This window comes from Hipposideros armiger, unplaced genomic scaffold, assembly GCF_001890085.2.
Source record: "Hipposideros armiger isolate ML-2016 unplaced genomic scaffold, ASM189008v1 scaffold_635, whole genome shotgun sequence".
NCBI classification, from domain to species: domain Eukaryota; kingdom Metazoa; phylum Chordata; class Mammalia; order Chiroptera; family Hipposideridae; genus Hipposideros; species Hipposideros armiger.
Genome location: NW_017731985.1, coordinates 680,790 through 699,949, shown reverse-complemented (window position 1 = coordinate 699,949; position 19,160 = coordinate 680,790). Strand labels below are relative to the sequence as shown.

At 46.2% G+C, this 19,160-nt stretch overlaps 1 protein-coding gene across 5 annotated transcripts in view; it reads right to left on the bottom strand.

Annotated features, from left to right (window-relative positions):
- The window catches only part of STIM1 (stromal interaction molecule 1), a 190,300-nt gene extending 173,086 nt beyond the window's left edge, over window positions 1–17,214 (bottom strand). The window contains exon 1 of one of the 5 annotated variants that reach the window (XM_019625642.1): window positions 16,459–17,214. In XM_019625642.1, coding sequence (XP_019481187.1) covers window positions 16,459–16,597 — 139 coding nt within the window. In that variant the 5' untranslated portion in view covers window positions 16,598–17,214. The remainder of the gene's footprint in view (window positions 1–16,458) is intronic. The other 4 variants (XM_019625644.1, XM_019625647.1, XM_019625650.1 and 1 more) reach the window with 4 other exon arrangements.
- Window positions 17,215–19,160: the final 1,946 nt, after the last annotated feature.

The following is a 19,160-nucleotide window of genomic DNA, read 5'->3' as shown; positions in this document are numbered from 1 at the left end:
AGGTTGAGAACTGCTGCCTTACAGGAATTCCTCAGAAGCTGCCCAAACAGCATTCAGCTGTTTACTTACTAGTCCTGCCCCCTTCTTCCCTCCTAGGTCAGGCTGTATCTTAAATCAAAGGCTTCCTCGCATTGCTAGCAAATTGGCTTAGTCACCCAATGAGAATTACAATAGTACTTTAGTTTACAGAACACTTTACAGACATTATCTTAATCAATCCTCATAAAACTAAACAAGGTAGGTATTGTTGCTATTTAACAGGATAACAGACACACCCAGAAAGCTCAATTACTAGCTACTTGTATCCTTAGACACAACTAAGTAGTGGAACCATGCAAAGCAGCACAGCTCTCTGCAGTCGCGAGTGCACTCATTTTCTCTTCTCCCAAGAACATCTCATCATCTCTTCTCCAGAGGAGAGAAACCAAAACTGTGTTGTGTCACTATCTAATTCATTCTGTTTGATTAAGCTATTTCGGGTTCCCCGTGGTATCAAAATAAAGCAAACATCAATGTTTGTTTCATCCTATTGTGGAATTTATTTTGATTGTTATTCAAATTTTATTACTGTTCCCATTGAAGGTGTTTTAAACTGTATTTTGTTATGTTCTAATTTGCCACTTATTCCCAAAGGGACAAACTTTTCATGTTAAACACTAACACACACATGCTATATGCACAGGAAAAGGCCTGAAAATACTTCCATAATTTTTTTCAAGTCAGTGAGAAAGATAATTCAACTTATAAAAATGCCTTTACAGGCTTGCCTTCTCTAGGAAAGCCTTTATCCTGTGAAGTGACACACACCAGTAAGTAGAAGTTGCAGAAAGTTTAAGTCCCAATAACTCGGTGTTTATGTATGCTCTTTGCAAAAAAAAACAAAAAAAAAAACCCAAGCACCCACAGTCAACAGGTATGTTCCAGCAACCAAGGCCAGAATGAGGGCTTTGTCACACCATTCCACTTCAGGTACCACTGATCTAGCTCTATTATTTGCAAGGAGGCCACAGGAAAGAAACAAACTCTAAGGCCAGATGCCAAGGAAAATGACCTAAGGGAGGAGAGGACTGTTCCTTGGGAACCCAAAAGATATCTTGCCTAGAAGGCCCTGCTCCCTCCAGGATAACACAGCATCCTCTGGGCAAACCAAGAAGACCCAGGCCTGGCTTTATTCAGGGAGCTAGCGAAGACTCGGCCAAAAACCCTCCCCTTTTGCCAGAGCCTGTCCTGACACCTGAAATTCCAACACTACAACTTCACTTAGCTCTTTAACAAACACTTCCTGAGTACCACACCCTGCAGGAGGGGGCGTAGTCAAATGAGGGAGGTAGATCCAAGCTTCATTGAGTATCAGCCAGATTAGAGAGAGGGGGCAGAGTGCTCTAGAAATGCAGGTCAAGAAAATAATTCTGGCTGTAGGAATTGGAGACTTTCTGGAGGCAGGAAATCAACTGGGCTTAGAAAGATAGGAGGGTATGTGCTACCTAAAGAAAGTAACTAGAGGCTGTGGGAGAGAACCAGATTTTAATTCTGGTTCAGTTGCTTACAGGCTATAATGACAGGCAAATTATTTTCCTTTTATGACTATATCCTCATCTGTAAAATGGGCATTATGAAAAGATATGGGCATTTTTCAAAAGGCAGCTAGGTAAAACACTAGCTCCAGCCCAACACATGATGGGACTTAAAAAACATCCTTTCCTTCTCCCTCATTCTGGTAGGAACAGGAACACACACCAGGGAAGAATTCCCCAGGCCAACGGAAATTACTTGCCAGCTAACAGAGCAAAGCCCATGGGGGCCAAGAGACAGAGAACTGACCTAAAAAGAAACCTCAGGAGTCTAGAGAGTAGCAAATCCAGGGAATTCGGATCCAGATCTTTCCTCCACCATGAGACATGTGGCAGCCCATTCTGGACAAGTATCACATCATCATGTATTTAGTTAGATGAGAACATGAAAACCCTCTCCTTAGCTCCCCAAGAAATATAGCCCTATGCCAACTTCTGGTGCTCCACAAGGCTGGGGCAGGACCTAGTGCAAGGAAAGTATTGAGTCCAGCTGCCAACATTTTAATTAGTCCAACCTTAAAAAGTCTATAATCACAAGAGATTAAAAGGAGCCCCCAGGGAAATCCTCTGCCCTTCACAAGGTTCAGCCAATTAGATCTGCTCAAGTGCCCTAATTTCCATCACTGAATTCTTAAGGGGAATCAAGCCTCACCAAGCTCTGACTTCTGACCGAAAGTACAGGCACGCGCTCAGCTCAGGAAGAGCAGTGCGGGCTGCGAGAGAGGCAGCATCCAGTGCTCCGAGGCCCTGACACCCTTCCTGCATCAGTAAACTAAGACCTGTCCTCTTACCAGGCTCCACCCCTCTACCCAGTGTCTAACTGTGACCCGTGCTCCCAGTGCTTATTAACTTAATCCACACCAAAAACATAGCAAAGACTAGTTTTGATTCTCAGTTATTACCTCAGCCCAGCAATACTTGCATTTTAAAGGGGGACCGTCCAAAATGGAAATGATTTCAAAACCAAAAAGAATAGAAATACATGGTAAACCAGGAGACAGGTGTAAAAACTAAAGGACAAAGGGGGAAAGCGTCTTGTTCAAATCAATGAACAAAACCATTGAATTTTTCATCAATGACAAAGCCATTGAACTTTACATTCCCCAAAGGCTCAGGCCCTCTCCCTTGCATCTGTCCTGGGTGTAATGCTAGTGTAGCCACACTTTTCCTGTTGTCATTAAGAGTAAAACAGCAAGGCTTCAAGGAAAAGTGAGAACCTAGGAGACACAGGGTAGTAAAGAGAGGGGATGTTCCAAGAAATTACATAGATGATCAGACAATTCAGAGGAGGAAAAGTAATAATAATAAATTACTTATATTTGTTTAAGACTAAAAACTTGTCACATTATCTCAGAAGATCAGATCTGCACACATCAGCTTTGTGAGATAAGTTCTGTTATCCCCCAAATGCCTAGCATGGGGAAACTGAGGCCCAGAAAGATCAAGACGATCACAACCCAAGCTACACTATGTCTACCTAATTCCTAGTCTAATGTTCTTTTCTTATTAAACTAGATATTCCATAAAGAAAGCTGTGAAGACTCAAGAGAACCAAACTAGGAAGAGGGAAGAAAAAGAAAAAAAGGTTCAAAGGAAATAAGTGGAAAGATATGCTTTAAGACAGAAGCTACAAAACAGTAAGCAGCTATTTTATTAATCAGAAAATCTTCTTGCTTTCCCCCTCCACTCTGTCAGAGGGTGTGTGAAAAGACATCCGACACAATGGCCAGTTGCAAGCTTGCTTCCATGGCAGACAGCTGACACAGCCACAGACCTGCTACCTGACAATACATGAGCAGCCTACTCCCATCCATCTTAAGAAGACTTGAGAACATGTGTACTAAACCAAAGAGATGACCACAGAGGACTCCAGGCATCAGCTTTGACCAGCAGCTGCACCCTCGTACCTCTGTCCCAAGCCCGGGCTTACCCTCATCTAACAGGAGGTTCCCCAGAAAGGATAGTCTAAATTCAACTATCACTCTGCCCCCACATCTTCAACCAGCTGAAGGATGACAGAAGACCCTGGGGGAAAGGGACAGTAATCACTTTCACTCAGGCCAAGAACAGTTGATAGTGTGTGATCACTTAGTGTTTCTTTGGCAACTCCACTTCCCACTAGAAAACTGGAGACGTGTGACTATGGAAAACTTGCCATGTGCCCACACCAGAAAGTCCCAGCTGCAGATGAGAAGCCTAGGTCAGCCTAAAATGAAAGACCTTCCACGAAAAACTGAGTTTATGTCTGCTCTTATTTGGCCAAAATACTCACTACAAATATGGACTAGGACTCAAGCCATAATCCTGGAATAACACTCTCACACAGCACTTAAGAGTTTTACAAAGTACCTTATCTTCCATTGCCTCCATAAGGTAGACATTAACAGTACCCCCCCCCCCTTTATTTTTTCAAATTTGACAACTAAGACTCACAGAGAAAAAGCAACCTATTCAAGATTTTACAAACAGAAAATGGCAAAGCCTGGAGGTGAACCCAGGTTTTCCTATCTTTAAGGCTTTGATTTTCCAGCAGTGAAGGCCCAGCTTTGTTAGGAAGCTAAATAGCTAAAAAAAAAAGCAGGAGACTTGGATTCTCAGAGTTACTGTGTGACCCGAAGCAAATTGTTTCACTTCTTTGGGCATCAGAAAACTCACATGTAAAATGGAGTGATGTGAAGTAAGTGTAGAGAGAAGAGAATTCTTTGGTTCCTGAAGTGCTGTGAAGCGCAGTCCATTCACTCGTCACCCCCAGCACTGACTCTCCTTCTGACTGCCATAAATTTTCTGTTAGTGGCACCGTCAGGCTCCTCATTACCCAAACTCAAAACGTGGGCATCCCTTTGACTCCTCTCTTTCCTTCCCTCCATACACTTAAACTCTGAGTCCTATTAATTCTACCTCCACGACGCAGAGCAGACCCTGATCTCTGCTCATGAACAACTGTGTCCCCTGTGTAGGCTCCCTGTCTCCAACCTCACCCTGCCAATGCATTGTGCATACTTCGTAAGATTAAGCTTTCTAAAGCAAAACCCAGGTCATGTCTCTCCCCTGCTCAAAACCTGCAAGGACTACTTATTGCCTACAAGGTAAACTCTAAACTCTTTAGCCTGACATTGAGGCCCTCCATGATCTTTTCTTTAATTAATCTCTTTTGCCTTATTTTATAGTATTTTCCTTCATAGATGCCACTCTCCAGCCAATCTGGACTAACTAATGCCCCCCTAAAGACTCTTCATTTTTTTCCCACTCCATGGCTTTACTCATGACGTTTCCTCTGGCTGGAATACTTCCCCTCAACCTACTTTATATTCCTGCATGAAGTACCTGAAGTCCCACTAAGGTGCTACCTCCTCCACAAAGCTTCCCTGATCTCTCCATTGTGCAGAGGTGATCCCATTTTCCAGTAGGACCATCAGCATCATTCACAGGGCACTGACCCTAGATTGCCTTGCACAATAAGCTATAAAATGGGAGTTCTGCTGGGAGGATTAAACAAGATCACGTATGTGAAAGTATCTAGCCCAGTCCTGGTATGGAGTAGGTGCTCAATAAATAAAAGCTCTTATTATGTAGATTAAAGAAAAATGTGGGTGCACATCTTAACTCCTCAGTCCTTCTACTGGGCAGGGATTGTTCTATAACATAACATACATGTTAAATGTTAACTGGAGAGATAAAGAACACTACACAGATACAGACCCCATCCCAAAGCCTGTATCCAGAAAAGCTCAACCACAATTCTATTTTTGGAAGATACAAACTAAATACACATCACTCTGTAGCTATACACTTCACCAATGTGATATTCCCACTCAAAATTTATAGGTGAAATACGCCCTCTCATTCCTTCCCCCACCCCCAAAATCCTAATCCAACTGTCTTCCAGGCCACTTAGGTGATAGAACTAATGCCATGGATAGGCTGATAAATTATACACTTTTTAATCCAAATGCACATCTCTACCTAAATTCACATTCCTGTTTCTTTCCCGCCCCACAAGTTATTAAACAAAAATAGAAAGAGCACTGGCCTTTGGGCCAAATAAACCTAAATTCAAATCCTAGCTTAGCCACTTTGGGAAAATTACTTATATTCTCAGATTTACTATTTCCCCATCTATAAAATGAGAAAAATATCCACCTTTAATGGTGTTGTGCAGATGTGAAGCACCTAGCCCAGTGCCTAGAACATAACAGGTGCTCAGTAAACAGCAGCTATCATCAGCATTTTTATCACTCAAGTTAGCTGTCTTAATTACATATTTATCTCTTTTGAGATATGAAGTGTGAGTTCCAGTGAACTTTGCCCTTGTCAGCAAAAGTTTCTTGAAACAAGACCTCCACAGGTTTGACTACCCAGCAACACATATGCACAAACACACAGACACGGACTGCTTTCTAACCTATGCATATATTTTACCTGAAGGGCACCCAACCCCGCTGGCCACTACATTGTAGATGCTGGCTCTGGGAACTTGGCAGACAAGGACACATTTGTTTTAACATACACTGTAGTGATGAGAGTTCTGAGAGCTTCCTGAGAGGCCTGAGATAACCCAGAGAGGCCAAACAGGAGCAGAGCTACTGGATCACACTGGAGAAAATTAGAGGCATATGAGATTTGAAAGCCTGCCTGCCTGCCTGCCTGCCTGCCTGCCAGTGAGATTTCTGGTAGTCACCTAGGCCAGAACTCAACACAAGGCAGCCAGGAGCTCTGTAAATGTAGTTTACAAAGGAAAGGAGCAGGCTTGTCCTAGCTGGGCTATGCTGACAGCACAGCTGACTCTCTTATATCTTTACCCACTCCATCAAGTGTCCCTAGAGTCCCCCACCCCACCCCAATGCCTTGAAGGAAAGCCAGTGTGATATCTGCTCAGGCTGGAGTTCTCTGAGGCCCAGGGAGTTCTCAGAATCAGAGATAAAAATTAAAAAGCCAGTGATCTTCACTGGACTATCCCACCTCCCTGCTACAAAACAAGCCTAGCATAAAAGAAGGCTCCCTCCTCCATCCCACAAGCCAAGTTAAGAAAAGCGGTTAAAGTTCATCCTGTTCATTCGGCTGCCTCAAGTTTGACCTGAGGTAAACCCATGGAACAAAACACAGGGGGCAGCAGGACCCAAGAAAGCCTTGCCCATGGGTCTCATGTCAGCCCTCTATGAGCACAGCCCTGCTCCACTCCTATGGCAGCCACCTGCTCAGGAAGGCCATTGCTACGGCAACCAAAAATGGCCAGCCAGAGCAAAGGCCAAACCATCCTCTAATATGACTGATAACTGTCATGGAGCAGAGCTTTAGTGGGTGCTCACTAAGCAGAGATGGAAGTACTACTCAGACGAAAACCCACCATGTGAGTTCTACCCCTAATCTCAGGGAACTCTTGTCTAAGCTCTTCATAGGAACTGATGACAATGTACCTGGCATTGTCCCTCCACGCCTACTCAATCCAAGGATCGATGTATTGTTACTTATTCATTTATTCAACAAATATCTTTTGGGCATACATGCTCTCTGACTAGCACTGTGATAGATACTAAGGACAGGTACTATGGTCAACAAAATGGACATGGCTCCTGCCCAAGAGAGAGGAAAATATGCAAAAAAAAAAAACAACAACTTTAAAATCTAGACAATGCTTTCAAATAAACTAACTCTCTTTTGACCCCATTTTTCAAGTGAAGAAACTATAGTTTGGGTCCTACTGTCAGTAAGGACTCAAGCCAGTGCCCAGTGCTCCTGATCAGACATCATGCTGTCTCTTGCTTTAAGAGGCATAAGCAGAGTGTGAAGTGCAGAGACTGTTGCAGATAGCAAGTGCTACCAGAGTTTGATCAGAGGTGAGAGGGAACACTTCACAGAGGACTTGAAAGGTTAGATAGGAAGAAACGAAGAGGGGGAGGACCTTCTGGGAGGAGAGTAAAATTATATAAGTAAAGGCAAAAGAGAAGCAGTATAAAGTGTGTTTTACAGAACAGGACAAAGAAAAAAGCTTGGCCAGGCCAAGATACAGAGCAGGGAACAGAGGAAGATGAAGGGGCAAAGTGGTCTGGGGCCAGAACCCTGGGTCAGGAAGGAAATGACTATCCACAAAGGGGTTTTAGAGCCTGCACCATCTCTACCCCAAGTCCCCAGAAGAAAACAAAAGAGCATTTTCGTTGGCTCACTCCAGGTTTTTCTTTGCATGGCCTCTCACTATGCAATAAATATGCTCCACTCTGATAAACATGACAGGACCATGGCCATCCCTATTGAAGTCTCACCTGCCCTAGCAAGTTGTGCCAATACAGGCAAGGCTCTATCAAATTCTCGGTGCCCAGAAAGCTTCCCCTTGGCACTTTCCAGGTGGCCACAAATAACCCCACCAGGCTTTCGATACATTTACCCTGATTGTGGAGGCCCCAAGTCCATACATAATGACACCAGCTGAGCCAAATAACAATGAGATGTACAGTACAATGCTCTGACCCACCTACTTCAGGAAGCCTGCTCTGTATATCCCAACAAACAGAGATCTCTCCTTGTTCTGAACTGAGATTGCCAAGACAGCAGTACAGAATGCAGATATCAGTCACTATATGCCACGGATATTACGAACTTCTTTTTCTATGCCTTATATAATAGCTCTCCAGCTTAGCTGGGAGGAAACTCCTCAGAAGCAGCATTTGACAATGACCTCGTGTACCCCCAATTCTGCCCAGCCCAATTTCTGTGAACACAATACAATATTGTGAACCACTTTCTGGTCCTCCTCTGTATAGGTCTCAGACCCCCTAACAACCCAAATTGGCTGCATTAGGGAAGACAGGATCCACAACAGAGTGTAAACAGCATGTGAATGAGAATCAAACAAAATTAGATTCTAGCCCTGGCTAAGACCTTAGGCAAGTTTGTTCCTCTCATATATATGTAAAATGAGTTTGGAAGAGATGGTCCTTAAAAGACCTTCCAGCTTTAACATACTAGGATGTTAAGTCCTAGCACCTAACACCAATGGCCTAAAAGGTCAGAGTAACTTTTCTGTCTGTCAATGTGTAAGTCCCAATCCAATGCCACTTACAAGTCGAGCCCTCAGAAGCCAAGTTGGGGCAGAAAAGGCTCCAAGGTCAGTGGTTGTACAATGGGCTCCAGAACCGAAGTTACCAAACAAGGAGTTAGAAGGCAGAACTAGAACCTAGGATACAAAGCTAGTTTAGAGAGGGGCCGTGTCAACTCTACATGTCAAAGCAATGACGTCATGGAGGAACCAGGATGACACAATAACAGAGGGAGTACAGAAAGACTCCAACAAGGCTCTAGGAGGCAAGCAAAGAAAAGCTAAAAGGACACAGCACCTAGAAGCCACTGTTCCCAAGATTATGGCCCTAGGGGGATAGCATAGGCATCCTCTAAGATGGCCCCCAATGATCCCTGCCCTCCTGGTATTCATGCCTTCGGGGCAATCCCTTCAACCTTGAACGTGGGCTAGACTTCTTGACTTGCTTCTAACAAATACAATACGGCAGAAGTTGTGGCATTATCAACTCTAAAATTAGGTAATACAAAGACTGTAGCTTCCATCTTGGGCACTTCCTCTCTCACCTTCTCTTGAATCACTTGTCCCGGGTGAAGCCAACTGTCATGTCATGAGGCAGCCCAGTGGAGAGGCCTATGTGGCAACGGACCAAGGCCTGCCAATAACTACATAATTAGCTTGAAAGCAAACACTCTCCCCTCCAACTGAGCCTTCAGCCCCAGCCCAACAGCTTTACTGCAACCTCATTAGAGACCTTGAGCCAGAGGCACCTAGCTAAGCAGCACCCAAATTCCTAACCCATAGAAATTGTGAGATAAAGCAGTTCACTATTTTAAGCCTCTAAGTTTGGGGATAATTTGTTATGCATCAATTCAGGTGGGGACAATGCCCATCTAGTGAGCCATGTCAAGCCTGCAGGTGGGGCTAGGGAAGTGGTTACGCTCAGTAAAAGAAAGGGGGGTATGGACCGGAAATAAGGTCAAATACTAGCACCTAAACTTTATCAGCAGCTTCTCTATGGCCTAGAGTCCGCCTCGAATAAAAGCCTAGCTTGGCCACATCGAGAGTCCATGTATGTCTGGTGGGTACACCTGCAATAAAACAATGGAACTAGATCAGCTTCAAAGAAGCAACGACACTCAGAGAGGTGCTACCATAAGTGGACACTCAGGTTCTGACTGAGGCTTCTCAGCCCACAAAAGCAAAGGTTGAGAGGACTCAACTATCCCCAATCGTGCGGTACTTCAGAGTTCATAAAGGCCTTTCACCACATAAGTTATCTCATTTGATCCGCACTATAAATCTATTCATTAAGGTTATTCCCTTTCTACAGGCAAAAAAACTAAGACTGAGGGAGATGAGATGCCTTACCCTCCACTGGATCCACAGCCAAAAATGAAAGGAGCTGGAACTCTGAAGCTCCCCTAAATCCAGATATTTATGTCTGATGGCTGTGGCCAACTCAGATCCTTCTACAAACCAAAGCCAATCATCTCACTTTACATCTAGGCTTCTGTCCAGCCCTACCCACTCATTTCCCAACTCTCTCCTCCCCGTTACACGTAGGTCCTTTGTAGAATGAGACAATTTCCCAGCTACTCTCAATTGTATTCTCTTGGTAAGGACTGCTACCATAAGAGTCTGGTTTCTTTAAAATCCTAGACCAACTTCTTCCATGTGAAATGAGGCTGTGGGATCCAAATTCATCTGGATGATTTTTTATATATATAATACAAAGAATGAGAAATTTTCTAAAACAAGTGAACTTTCTAAATAAGTGAAGCTTATTTCCTCGACTCTACCTAACCCTTTCCAAGAAAAATTTTTTCAACTTCTAACCAAGTGCCATAAATTACAGTAGAATCAGACCCAGACAATAAATACCCTTCAGTTCAGTTCTACAAACTTTACAGTATATAAAGTATACTACATGCCAAGCCTTGTGCTAGGAGCTTGCTCCCCTAATCCTTGAGGGGCTTATGGGTGTCAAGGAAGGCAGGCAAACTAGTACACGGGTAACTCCCAACAGCATAGCATGGTGGGTAAGATTACAGACTCTACCATTCTCCAGAGCAGCACTATGCAATGACAACTGGACTATTCAAACATCTTCATTCATCCACCTATCCCCATGCCTTTGAAGCTATAGGCTCTGAGTGCCAGATCAGTGAGAGACACATCGACAGGTAATGTATTTGATAAAGACAGCAAGGGTTTGGTACACAGATCCCCAGAGTTATAGTACTGATCCTGCCACTTTTTAGCTATGTGACCAAGAACACAAATCTCTCAGCTACAAATTCTTCGTCTTTAAAATGGGCATTATAATAAAAATAGTCCTACGTACTTCCAAAGTTCAGGATGAAATAAAATAATAGATTGACAAGGGATAAACAGATCTGAGTTTGGATGAAAATACAAAGCGCCCTGGGCGAGCAACACTGCCAAGAGTTGAGGAAAAAGCCCAGAATGTGTACCAAGACATGTGAGATGATTTGAAAGGAAGAAAGAAAATATGATCCATTCAAACAGGCCCTGATTCTAGCTTTTCCAACAAACTTTAACAGAGGTTTTAGGCTGGGCACAATAAAAACAAAGATAAAGTACAACCCTCCTCCCTTCTTTTACAAAGAGCTTACACTTGTGAGAGAAAACATATATACAATGTACTAGGTGTTACATTAGAAATTTATACAAAGTGTCCTGAGGGTAATAAAGAAAGCCCTGTGCTGTTACTATTTTATTTCTTAAACTGTTGTGGGCACATCGCTATTCAATGTATTATTCTTTATACTTTGTTGTATATCTTAAATATTTCATATTTGTTGTTTTTTTTATCAGCAGTAACAAAAAAGAAGGATCTGTTGAAGGCCTGGTTTGGTATCTTTCTCTCCCTAAAAGTCTGACAGCCAGAGCTTCTAGGTTTCCTGGAGAATCCTTTCCCACAAAGGGAAATGTACCACACAGCATGCCCACAAAGTCACGCAGCAATGTATGTCAAAGCTACTCAGCAGGAAATGAGGGGCCCCTTGGGGCTCAAACCAAAGTCCTGTGGAGACCCAGGAAACCACTCTCCCCTCAACAGGACCTCACCCCTCCCTTGCCAGGCATCAGGAGTTCTTAACATGAAGGTTCCACATTCCTAAGGGATTCATGGGTACAATTCAGGGGGGCCTGTGAATTTTGATAGCAAAGAATTTACACCTTTATTTTCAGTATTCTCTTACTGAAAGTTAGCATTTCCTTTATATATTTCAATTATATTGTAAGCAACCGACTACAATATTATTAGTAGTACCTATGATTTTGTCACCAATAGAAATTATAGATATTTTCATGTCACATTACACTGTTGCAGATATCTCGAAATATTATTTACACTCACCATTACTTCAAAATTAGTTTTTAGATCTGCCACTAGATCACACATGACTGCAATCTTCCTGTCTGCGGCCCTCATACGGGCCCTTCATAGCTGGCTGACTATGAAGCAACTCTTCCCAGTTACTACTGTTCAGCTACCAATGAGACTCCATGTGCTGTCACTGGTGACCCAGACATCTACAATGCCTTTCTTCCAGTCTTCTCCAAGCCAGACCACTCCCTCCTGGTTCTCTTCTGCCTCCACCCAACCCCTCCTTCCAGAAGCCCTTCCAAGCCACCTTAGCCTAGACCAGCCCACACAGAGCTCTCTTAATCCTTAGCCTACACTGTCCACACGGCCTGGTTTTGTGCTTCATTAAGCCTGTGAATTAATTGTGTTGTATTGAATAGTCTCTAAATATATATCCAGACCCCCACCCACAGAATCAGACTTCTTTGGTAGCCCCAAGTGCAAAGCAAGCAGTAAGCACTCGTTATGGACTTGTGGCTAGAATAAACAATTGAATCAGGGTCTGTGACTCAAATAGCTTAGTCTAGTTCTACCAATAACCCCCTGTAGAACTTCTATTTGATGCCCCTCTGGACATCAATTTCTTCACATGTAAAAATAAGTGGGTAGAGTTAACTGATGTTTCCACCTCTTAACTTTTGAATTAGGCAACCACTTTTTATCTCCCTGAGATCTGAGAAAAATTATGGGGGAAACTGAAAAGCCTCCCCCAGCTCTCCCAGGCAGGGTTAGTCACTTGCTTCTCTGGGCTTCCCACAGCTTTCTGAATGTATATACAATACCTCTATTACAACGTTTGTCACAAAGTTTTGAAAGAGTGTATAACATAGTGGCTAAGGTGGAGGTAAGGAGAGGAGTCAGACTGCCTGGGTTTAAATTCTGGCTCTACTCTGTAATATCTGTATAACCTTGGGCAAGTTACTTAATCTCTCTATGATTCCATTTCCTCACCTATAAAATGGGGCTCATACCTAGCACACAGGATAACTATAAGGATTAAGTGGAATAAAATGTTTGGAATAGTGCCTGCCACACAATAAGCACTAAAAAATGTTAGTTGCTATTGTTGTTGATGTTATTAATGTCTTACCAGGCACCACGTTCCTACTTTCTCTTTCCTCCTCCCATTCTCCATCACAGCACACCGCTTATTGTTCCTTCCACAGAACTTATCACAAGATAATATATTTATTTATGCATTTATTTCCTATCTGCCCACTAGACTGTAACCTCCATGAGGGCTGAGAACCTGCATATTTTGTTCACCCTTAAATTCTCAACACCAAACATACTGCCTGGACCAGAGGCACGCATTCAAATATTTGTTGAATAAATAGCACATGAGCTGGCACTGCTCGATGTTTGCTAAATAAATTAACCTAGCAAGGGGTGATTGTCAAAGCTGAGGCATGGATGAAGATGGTGCCCTAGTTGCCCCAGGATTACTGTGACCCTCTCCCCAGCCCCCAATATTAACCTTAGTCAAGCTCCACCCACCTGCCCTTGGCCCCAGTCCAGTTCCGGGAGCCACCCTCGGCTAAAATTAGCATAGCCACCAAGATGGCCAAGCCATTTATAGCTTTGGAGGCAACAGCAACTAGCTGGGTGGGCAGGCAGGGTTCTGGCTTCCTACTCCATCAGGGGAAGCCAGCTTCCACTCGACAAACTGCCTAGATGTCTATACTCCAAGGCTGTTTTAGCTATACTGAGTCAAACCACAGTTCACGATCAGAGGCTCTCAATACCTCCAACACTGGCAGTCACAACTCCAGACTCACCTGGGACCCCTCACACATGTTCTATAGAAAACATTTTGAGTTTCTGGAGGCAATGAGCTGAGTCTAAGGGAGGTTCCAAGCATGAGTTTCAGGCCAGCTTCAGAAATGCAAGCCCCAAAGTAGCACAGCCGGGCACAGATCTTTACAGAAAGGGACTTAGCTCAACTGGGTGTATAGGCATCAATAAGCCAGGGGGTAACAGGAATGGCCTCTCCACTGCCCCATGAGAGGGCCTCCTAGCACAGCACCTGCCTTCATTGCAGGGCTAGGCCTTTAAGATGAGCATAACCAGCCAACAAGCGAAAAAATCCAATTCTCTGGCCCCTGCCAAAGACTCTCCAGAGGGAAAAAGGGTACTCCTTTTCTTGGGTCTCTGCTACAGAGTCACCAGGGCTTGCCTAACTAACTCACCAGGAGGAAAGTAACATTCTCTCAGCCTTGCCTAGCACTCCTTTAACAGAGCAGGGCCTGAGAAGACGAAAGCAGTCGAGGACTTAAACATCAGAAGACCTGCCTATAAGACTGAGCATAGGACCCAATTTCTTCACCCATAAAAATGGGACTAATATCACATGCCCCGCATTCTAATAGGGCTATTGTGAGACTTCTATAGGAAAATAGCCCTGTGGTTGTAAAATGTAAACTTCAGAGAACATACAAATTTACTGGGTATGTTGAATCTGATTTCGAAAAGTAGCAGCTTTAAAGGCAAGTTAAACTCCTGTGTTCTGAGGATACAGATGGACTGGAAAAGCTACAAGGTTCCTGGCTGCATAGAAAGCTTCTCCCCAAATCCTCTAGCAGAGCCCATTCCACTAGTCACTTCTTTGCAAAAATTAGTTCCTGTCTGAGTCAGAGACAAACTTCCAGACAGGCCCACGGGGACAACCTACCAGAACAATGGTGCTGGGGCCTCTGGGTTCCCACAAACCATGGCCATTACTAGCATTCAGGGTGTCTCTGAGACTTCCCTCCCTGGGATTCAGTATTATTGTGACAACAGACACAAATTTTTGAACTAAAAGGAAGAAAAGACCAAAACAGAGGCCTAAGTGGTATAATCAACACAGCCAAACCTCTGAAATATGTTGTGTGAAGGGCTGTCTCCATAGGTTCAAGTCAGGGGGTGGTTCTAAGGGATGCCTCTTACCCATCCCCCCCCCTCTCTCTCACACACACACACACACACACACACACACACACACACACACACACACACCTTCCTGATGGCTAGCTAACGCCTAAAATTCAAAACTTCATCCCTTTAGCTTGTGTCTAAAATACAGAACAGCTCCCCCCCCAAAAAAAAAAAATATTTATTTTGTATCAGGCACTCATGCTTTAGGGTAAAAAAAGGATATATTATCAGTTATAAACAGGAATGTCACTGAAACTGCAGAGATGCTCCTTAGAGCTACTTCACAGTTTGACCTACATCAGCATACTCGTCTTTCCCTTTACAGCCCAATGAGAACAAAGCTTTGAGCTCAGTTTCAGGGGCCAAGGAGACATCACATGAAAAAACAGGATTAATATGCAAGGATCTATCTTCAAAGCATCAACCTAGGTGCCATGCTTGTACATAGGGCAATCCTGGCCTCACCTAGAATCCAGCCCTTGGGATACCTGGAACCACACCCAGCCCAGTCAAGGAAATTAAAAGGAGGCTTCCTAAGAAAGGGTATACCACCAAAGCCAGCTTCTGGATCCGTCCGTGAAACTTCCCAGCCACCATGACCTATGTTTCCTTTTCCTCCGTGTATCAACAGGTATCCTCTGAGCCGTCCCCTCACTTGAGCTTGCCCGCCCTCAAAGAGAACCCAGCTATAAACTCTCCCCACTCTGCAGCCCACTGCTTTGGGCAGAACGTAGTGACACGTTGAGAGAAACAGAAAAAGAAAACTGAATTCCATCTAAGCCTTTGTAAAACAACTGAATTTTAAAAGTGCTCTTTTCTTCTGCAACAAAACACCAGCGCGCCTGCTGTCTGACAAGGCTCCATGAGTACATAGGAAAAACCAAGACAGAATGAAATATCATGGAATTCCTATCCTCAGAAGAAACAGAACAAGTCAACAAGTGGTCCTAGAAATTATATCATGCCCATGTCGAGAAAATGCCGTTTAACTCCCTGGTGGTCAGTAAGATTCCATCTAAGGAACTGCCTTGATATTTCAAATGGGCACAGCTAAGAAACCGCAGATTACCTAATGGAAGGGAGGGTCTAGGGTTCCCACGCTTGTTGGAATAGAAAGGCACACCTGAACACCAATAGAGACGGTCCAGCCCTGACTTTCCCTGCCCAACCCAAGTAGCCTCAACCTCCCTGTGCTGCCAAGTGCTGAAACTGGCCAAGAGCAACAACAGACTTATCATCTGCCCAGGCCATTCTTCCAGACAAGTAGTACTGAGAAGGGGTCTTGGCTTGCTGATCTGAAAGGCCAAGGTACCTCATAAGCAGACCTTTTCTCACTGCCAGGAAAGGCATCCTGAGGAGAGATGAGGAAAGTTGTTCAAGAGAGACAGAGACATTAGATAGCCATGGCTCCTAAACAGAAAGAACTCCTCGGGCTACTGGGGACAGGCAGTGCCATATGTGGTCCTCCATCAACTGCACATGTAGAAACCTAGGATTCAACTTGCCCACTTGGGCACCTCAGTTGAGTCAAAGCCCCCAGCCCAGTCCAGTCGGTAACAAGGCCTTACCTTCTGCAGTGGACTCCTCAGAATTAGCCCCAGAGCTGGCTCCTGTCGCCTTCTCGCTGTGGCTATGGCTGAGGCTCTGGCCGTGATGCAGGAGGAGCCCCCAAAGGAGCCACAGGGCCAGACGGGCACACACATCCATGACTCCAGGTCTCAGTAAACATGCGCCTGATGTGAACACCTCAGGTCCCCAAAGGCAAAGACGGGAGCCCAGGAGTGCAGCCGTCGGTCCTGGAACCCCAGGCAAGATGCCCTCGAGGCGCCGCAGCTGTCCAGGCACTCGCGGGCCTGCCTCCTCCGACAGCCAAAGGTCAAATGCTCCAAGTTTGGGCTCTGGAGGAGGGCCGTCGCCTCCAGTCCAACAGTGGGTCCGCCGGAGTTGCGGCGGCCTGAGCGCCCGATCTGCTCGGGCCGCTTCCGGAGAGTTTGGACTGGGTGGCTGCGGGGCCGCTGTCAGCTCCGCAGCCGGCTACACCCCTGCGGGAGGGGGCGGGCAGGCGAGATCTCCCGCCAGCAGGGGAATAGGGGAGGGAAAAAAGAGAGAAGAGGGGGGCACCTGGCCTCACCCCGCCGAGGAGCGGCGAGCAGCACAAGCTGGGGAGGACGTGCGACTCGCAGGCCCCCGCGGGTGCTTGCGGCTTCGGGATCCCAGGCCTCCTAGGCCGAGGTCAGCACCCCCGCCCAGTCCCGTGCCTAGGCAGCCGGCGGTGCCCAGGTTCAGCAGGCGGACGGGCACCAGCCAGGCCCGGGACAGCGGCTCCCTGGCGGGCGGGCGGGCAGCGCGGGGCGGGCCCGAGGCTGGCGGGGGCGTGCTTTCCCGCAGGCCCGCCCCGCGCCGCCCGGCCCCCAGCAAAGCCGGGGCCCGCCCCAGCGCCGGGTTTATCCCGGAATAACCTGTTGGAGGCAGCAGCCGGGTGTCCCTAGCCTGGCGGGTTCTCCAAGCCCCCAGTTCGCGCTAGGGTCCGCCAAGACCCCTCTCTCGCACCAAGGGCGGAGTCCCGGCCTCCCTTTCTCCCACGAGAGTCTCTCCCGCGCTAACCGCCCGCAAACCGGTGGGAGGGCCCCTGACACGCAGTTGCTCAGGTAACCCAGGCCTGCGGCGGCAGCGGCAACCACGGCAGTACCTGCCCGGATCTACGGGCCTCAGTGCAGCTCCACTCGCCTAAGCTCTAGAGCCAGGCTGGACAGAGGCCCGCAGCACAAAGATTGCCGCCCAGGCTGCTAGAGGGGGCAACGGCCGGACCCTGTTGGCCCGGGATGCGCTCCCATCCCCCACTCGGAGCCGGCTTCCCAGGCTCCGCCCCCCAACGCGCCTTGCAGCCAATCGGCCTCCGCCTCTCTGCAGCTTAGGAACCCGCCTGCTTCTTCACCCGTGTGCAGCGGCCTCTGGCGGGCAAGTCTGGGTGCTGCGGGCGGAACATAATCTCCTGGGAGGCCCCGCCCCTTTGCGGAGGGCTGGGGAATGAACCGAGCACCCGCCCCTGGGAAGGCCCATTAGGGACTGCCATTGCTTTCAGAGGAAATGATGCCAGAAAACAAAATGAAACGTCCAAACCACTAAAAGTACAATGAAATTGCCCTCCACATCCCTTAAGTCTAGGCTAAAGGGTCTAACCCTTCCCGTCTCATCCTAGTTAAGGAGGATGCCCTCTCTTAACTTTCACAACCTGTTTTCCTACCTGCCTCTCAAATTCCCTCCCCTTTGAGGTTTTTGCGGGTAGTAGGGCCTCTAGCTGGGTTCCTCCCCGCACCTCACTCTCCCAGCTCTGTGTCGTTTGGAGGAGGTGTTAGCGACCTGAGAATGAGTTCCCCAATGAAGAGAGAACCGCGCCTGGGCCTCCTTCAACAGAGCCTGCACTTCCTGTTCTCTTCTCAAGTATACTGTCAGCAGATCTTTACTGAAACCTGCTCTGTGCCCTACCCTGTCCTTGGCATCGGAGACAGGGGAAGGGATTAGGCCCAGTCCCTCTTCTGACTGACAGTGCTAAGCCAGCTACCTGTTCTGAGCAAGCCCTTTTAACCGGGAACACGGATTTGCCCAACAGCTGCCTGGCTTAAGGGTTAGGCTGTTGATATAAAAATACTCGTCTAACGTCATCTACTACCACTCTCCCCACTCTTGTTAAGCTCCAGTCACTCTAGCCTTCTTTAAGTTCCTCAAACACATAGAGCCTTAGCCACCTCACGGCCTTTGCATCTGCTGTTGTTTCTGCCTGAAAAATTCTTCTCCCCCAGCTCCTCATATAGCTAGCCTCTCATTCTTCTATATACAGCTCAAGGACTCCTCTTCAGAAGCTCGTATTCTGACCACTCCCTGTGGTTCAGAATTGGACCATACACATGTCAGCCTCCTCCCATCCCATAGGATTGTGAGTTTTCAGAGGTCAAGGGTTATGCCTTATTCATCTCTGGGGAAAGAGGATCCATTCATAGGCCTTGCACATAATAAGTTCACATGAGGTAAGTCACTCAAATATTTATTGAGTAATAACTATGTGCTGGGAAATTGGCCAGAACAGAGGATAAACTCCTAACCTAGGTTCCAGTAGACCTATGCTCTGAGCCAAGGGTCTTAAACTCAAATGGCAAAGCGGGCAGGTAGGTAATAAAATTGAGAGAAGTAGGTGGGAATAATAGGGAGTGGTGGGCACTGTGGCACACTGGACAGAGCAGGAAGGAAGGTGGACTCAGTATTGCTGGATCAT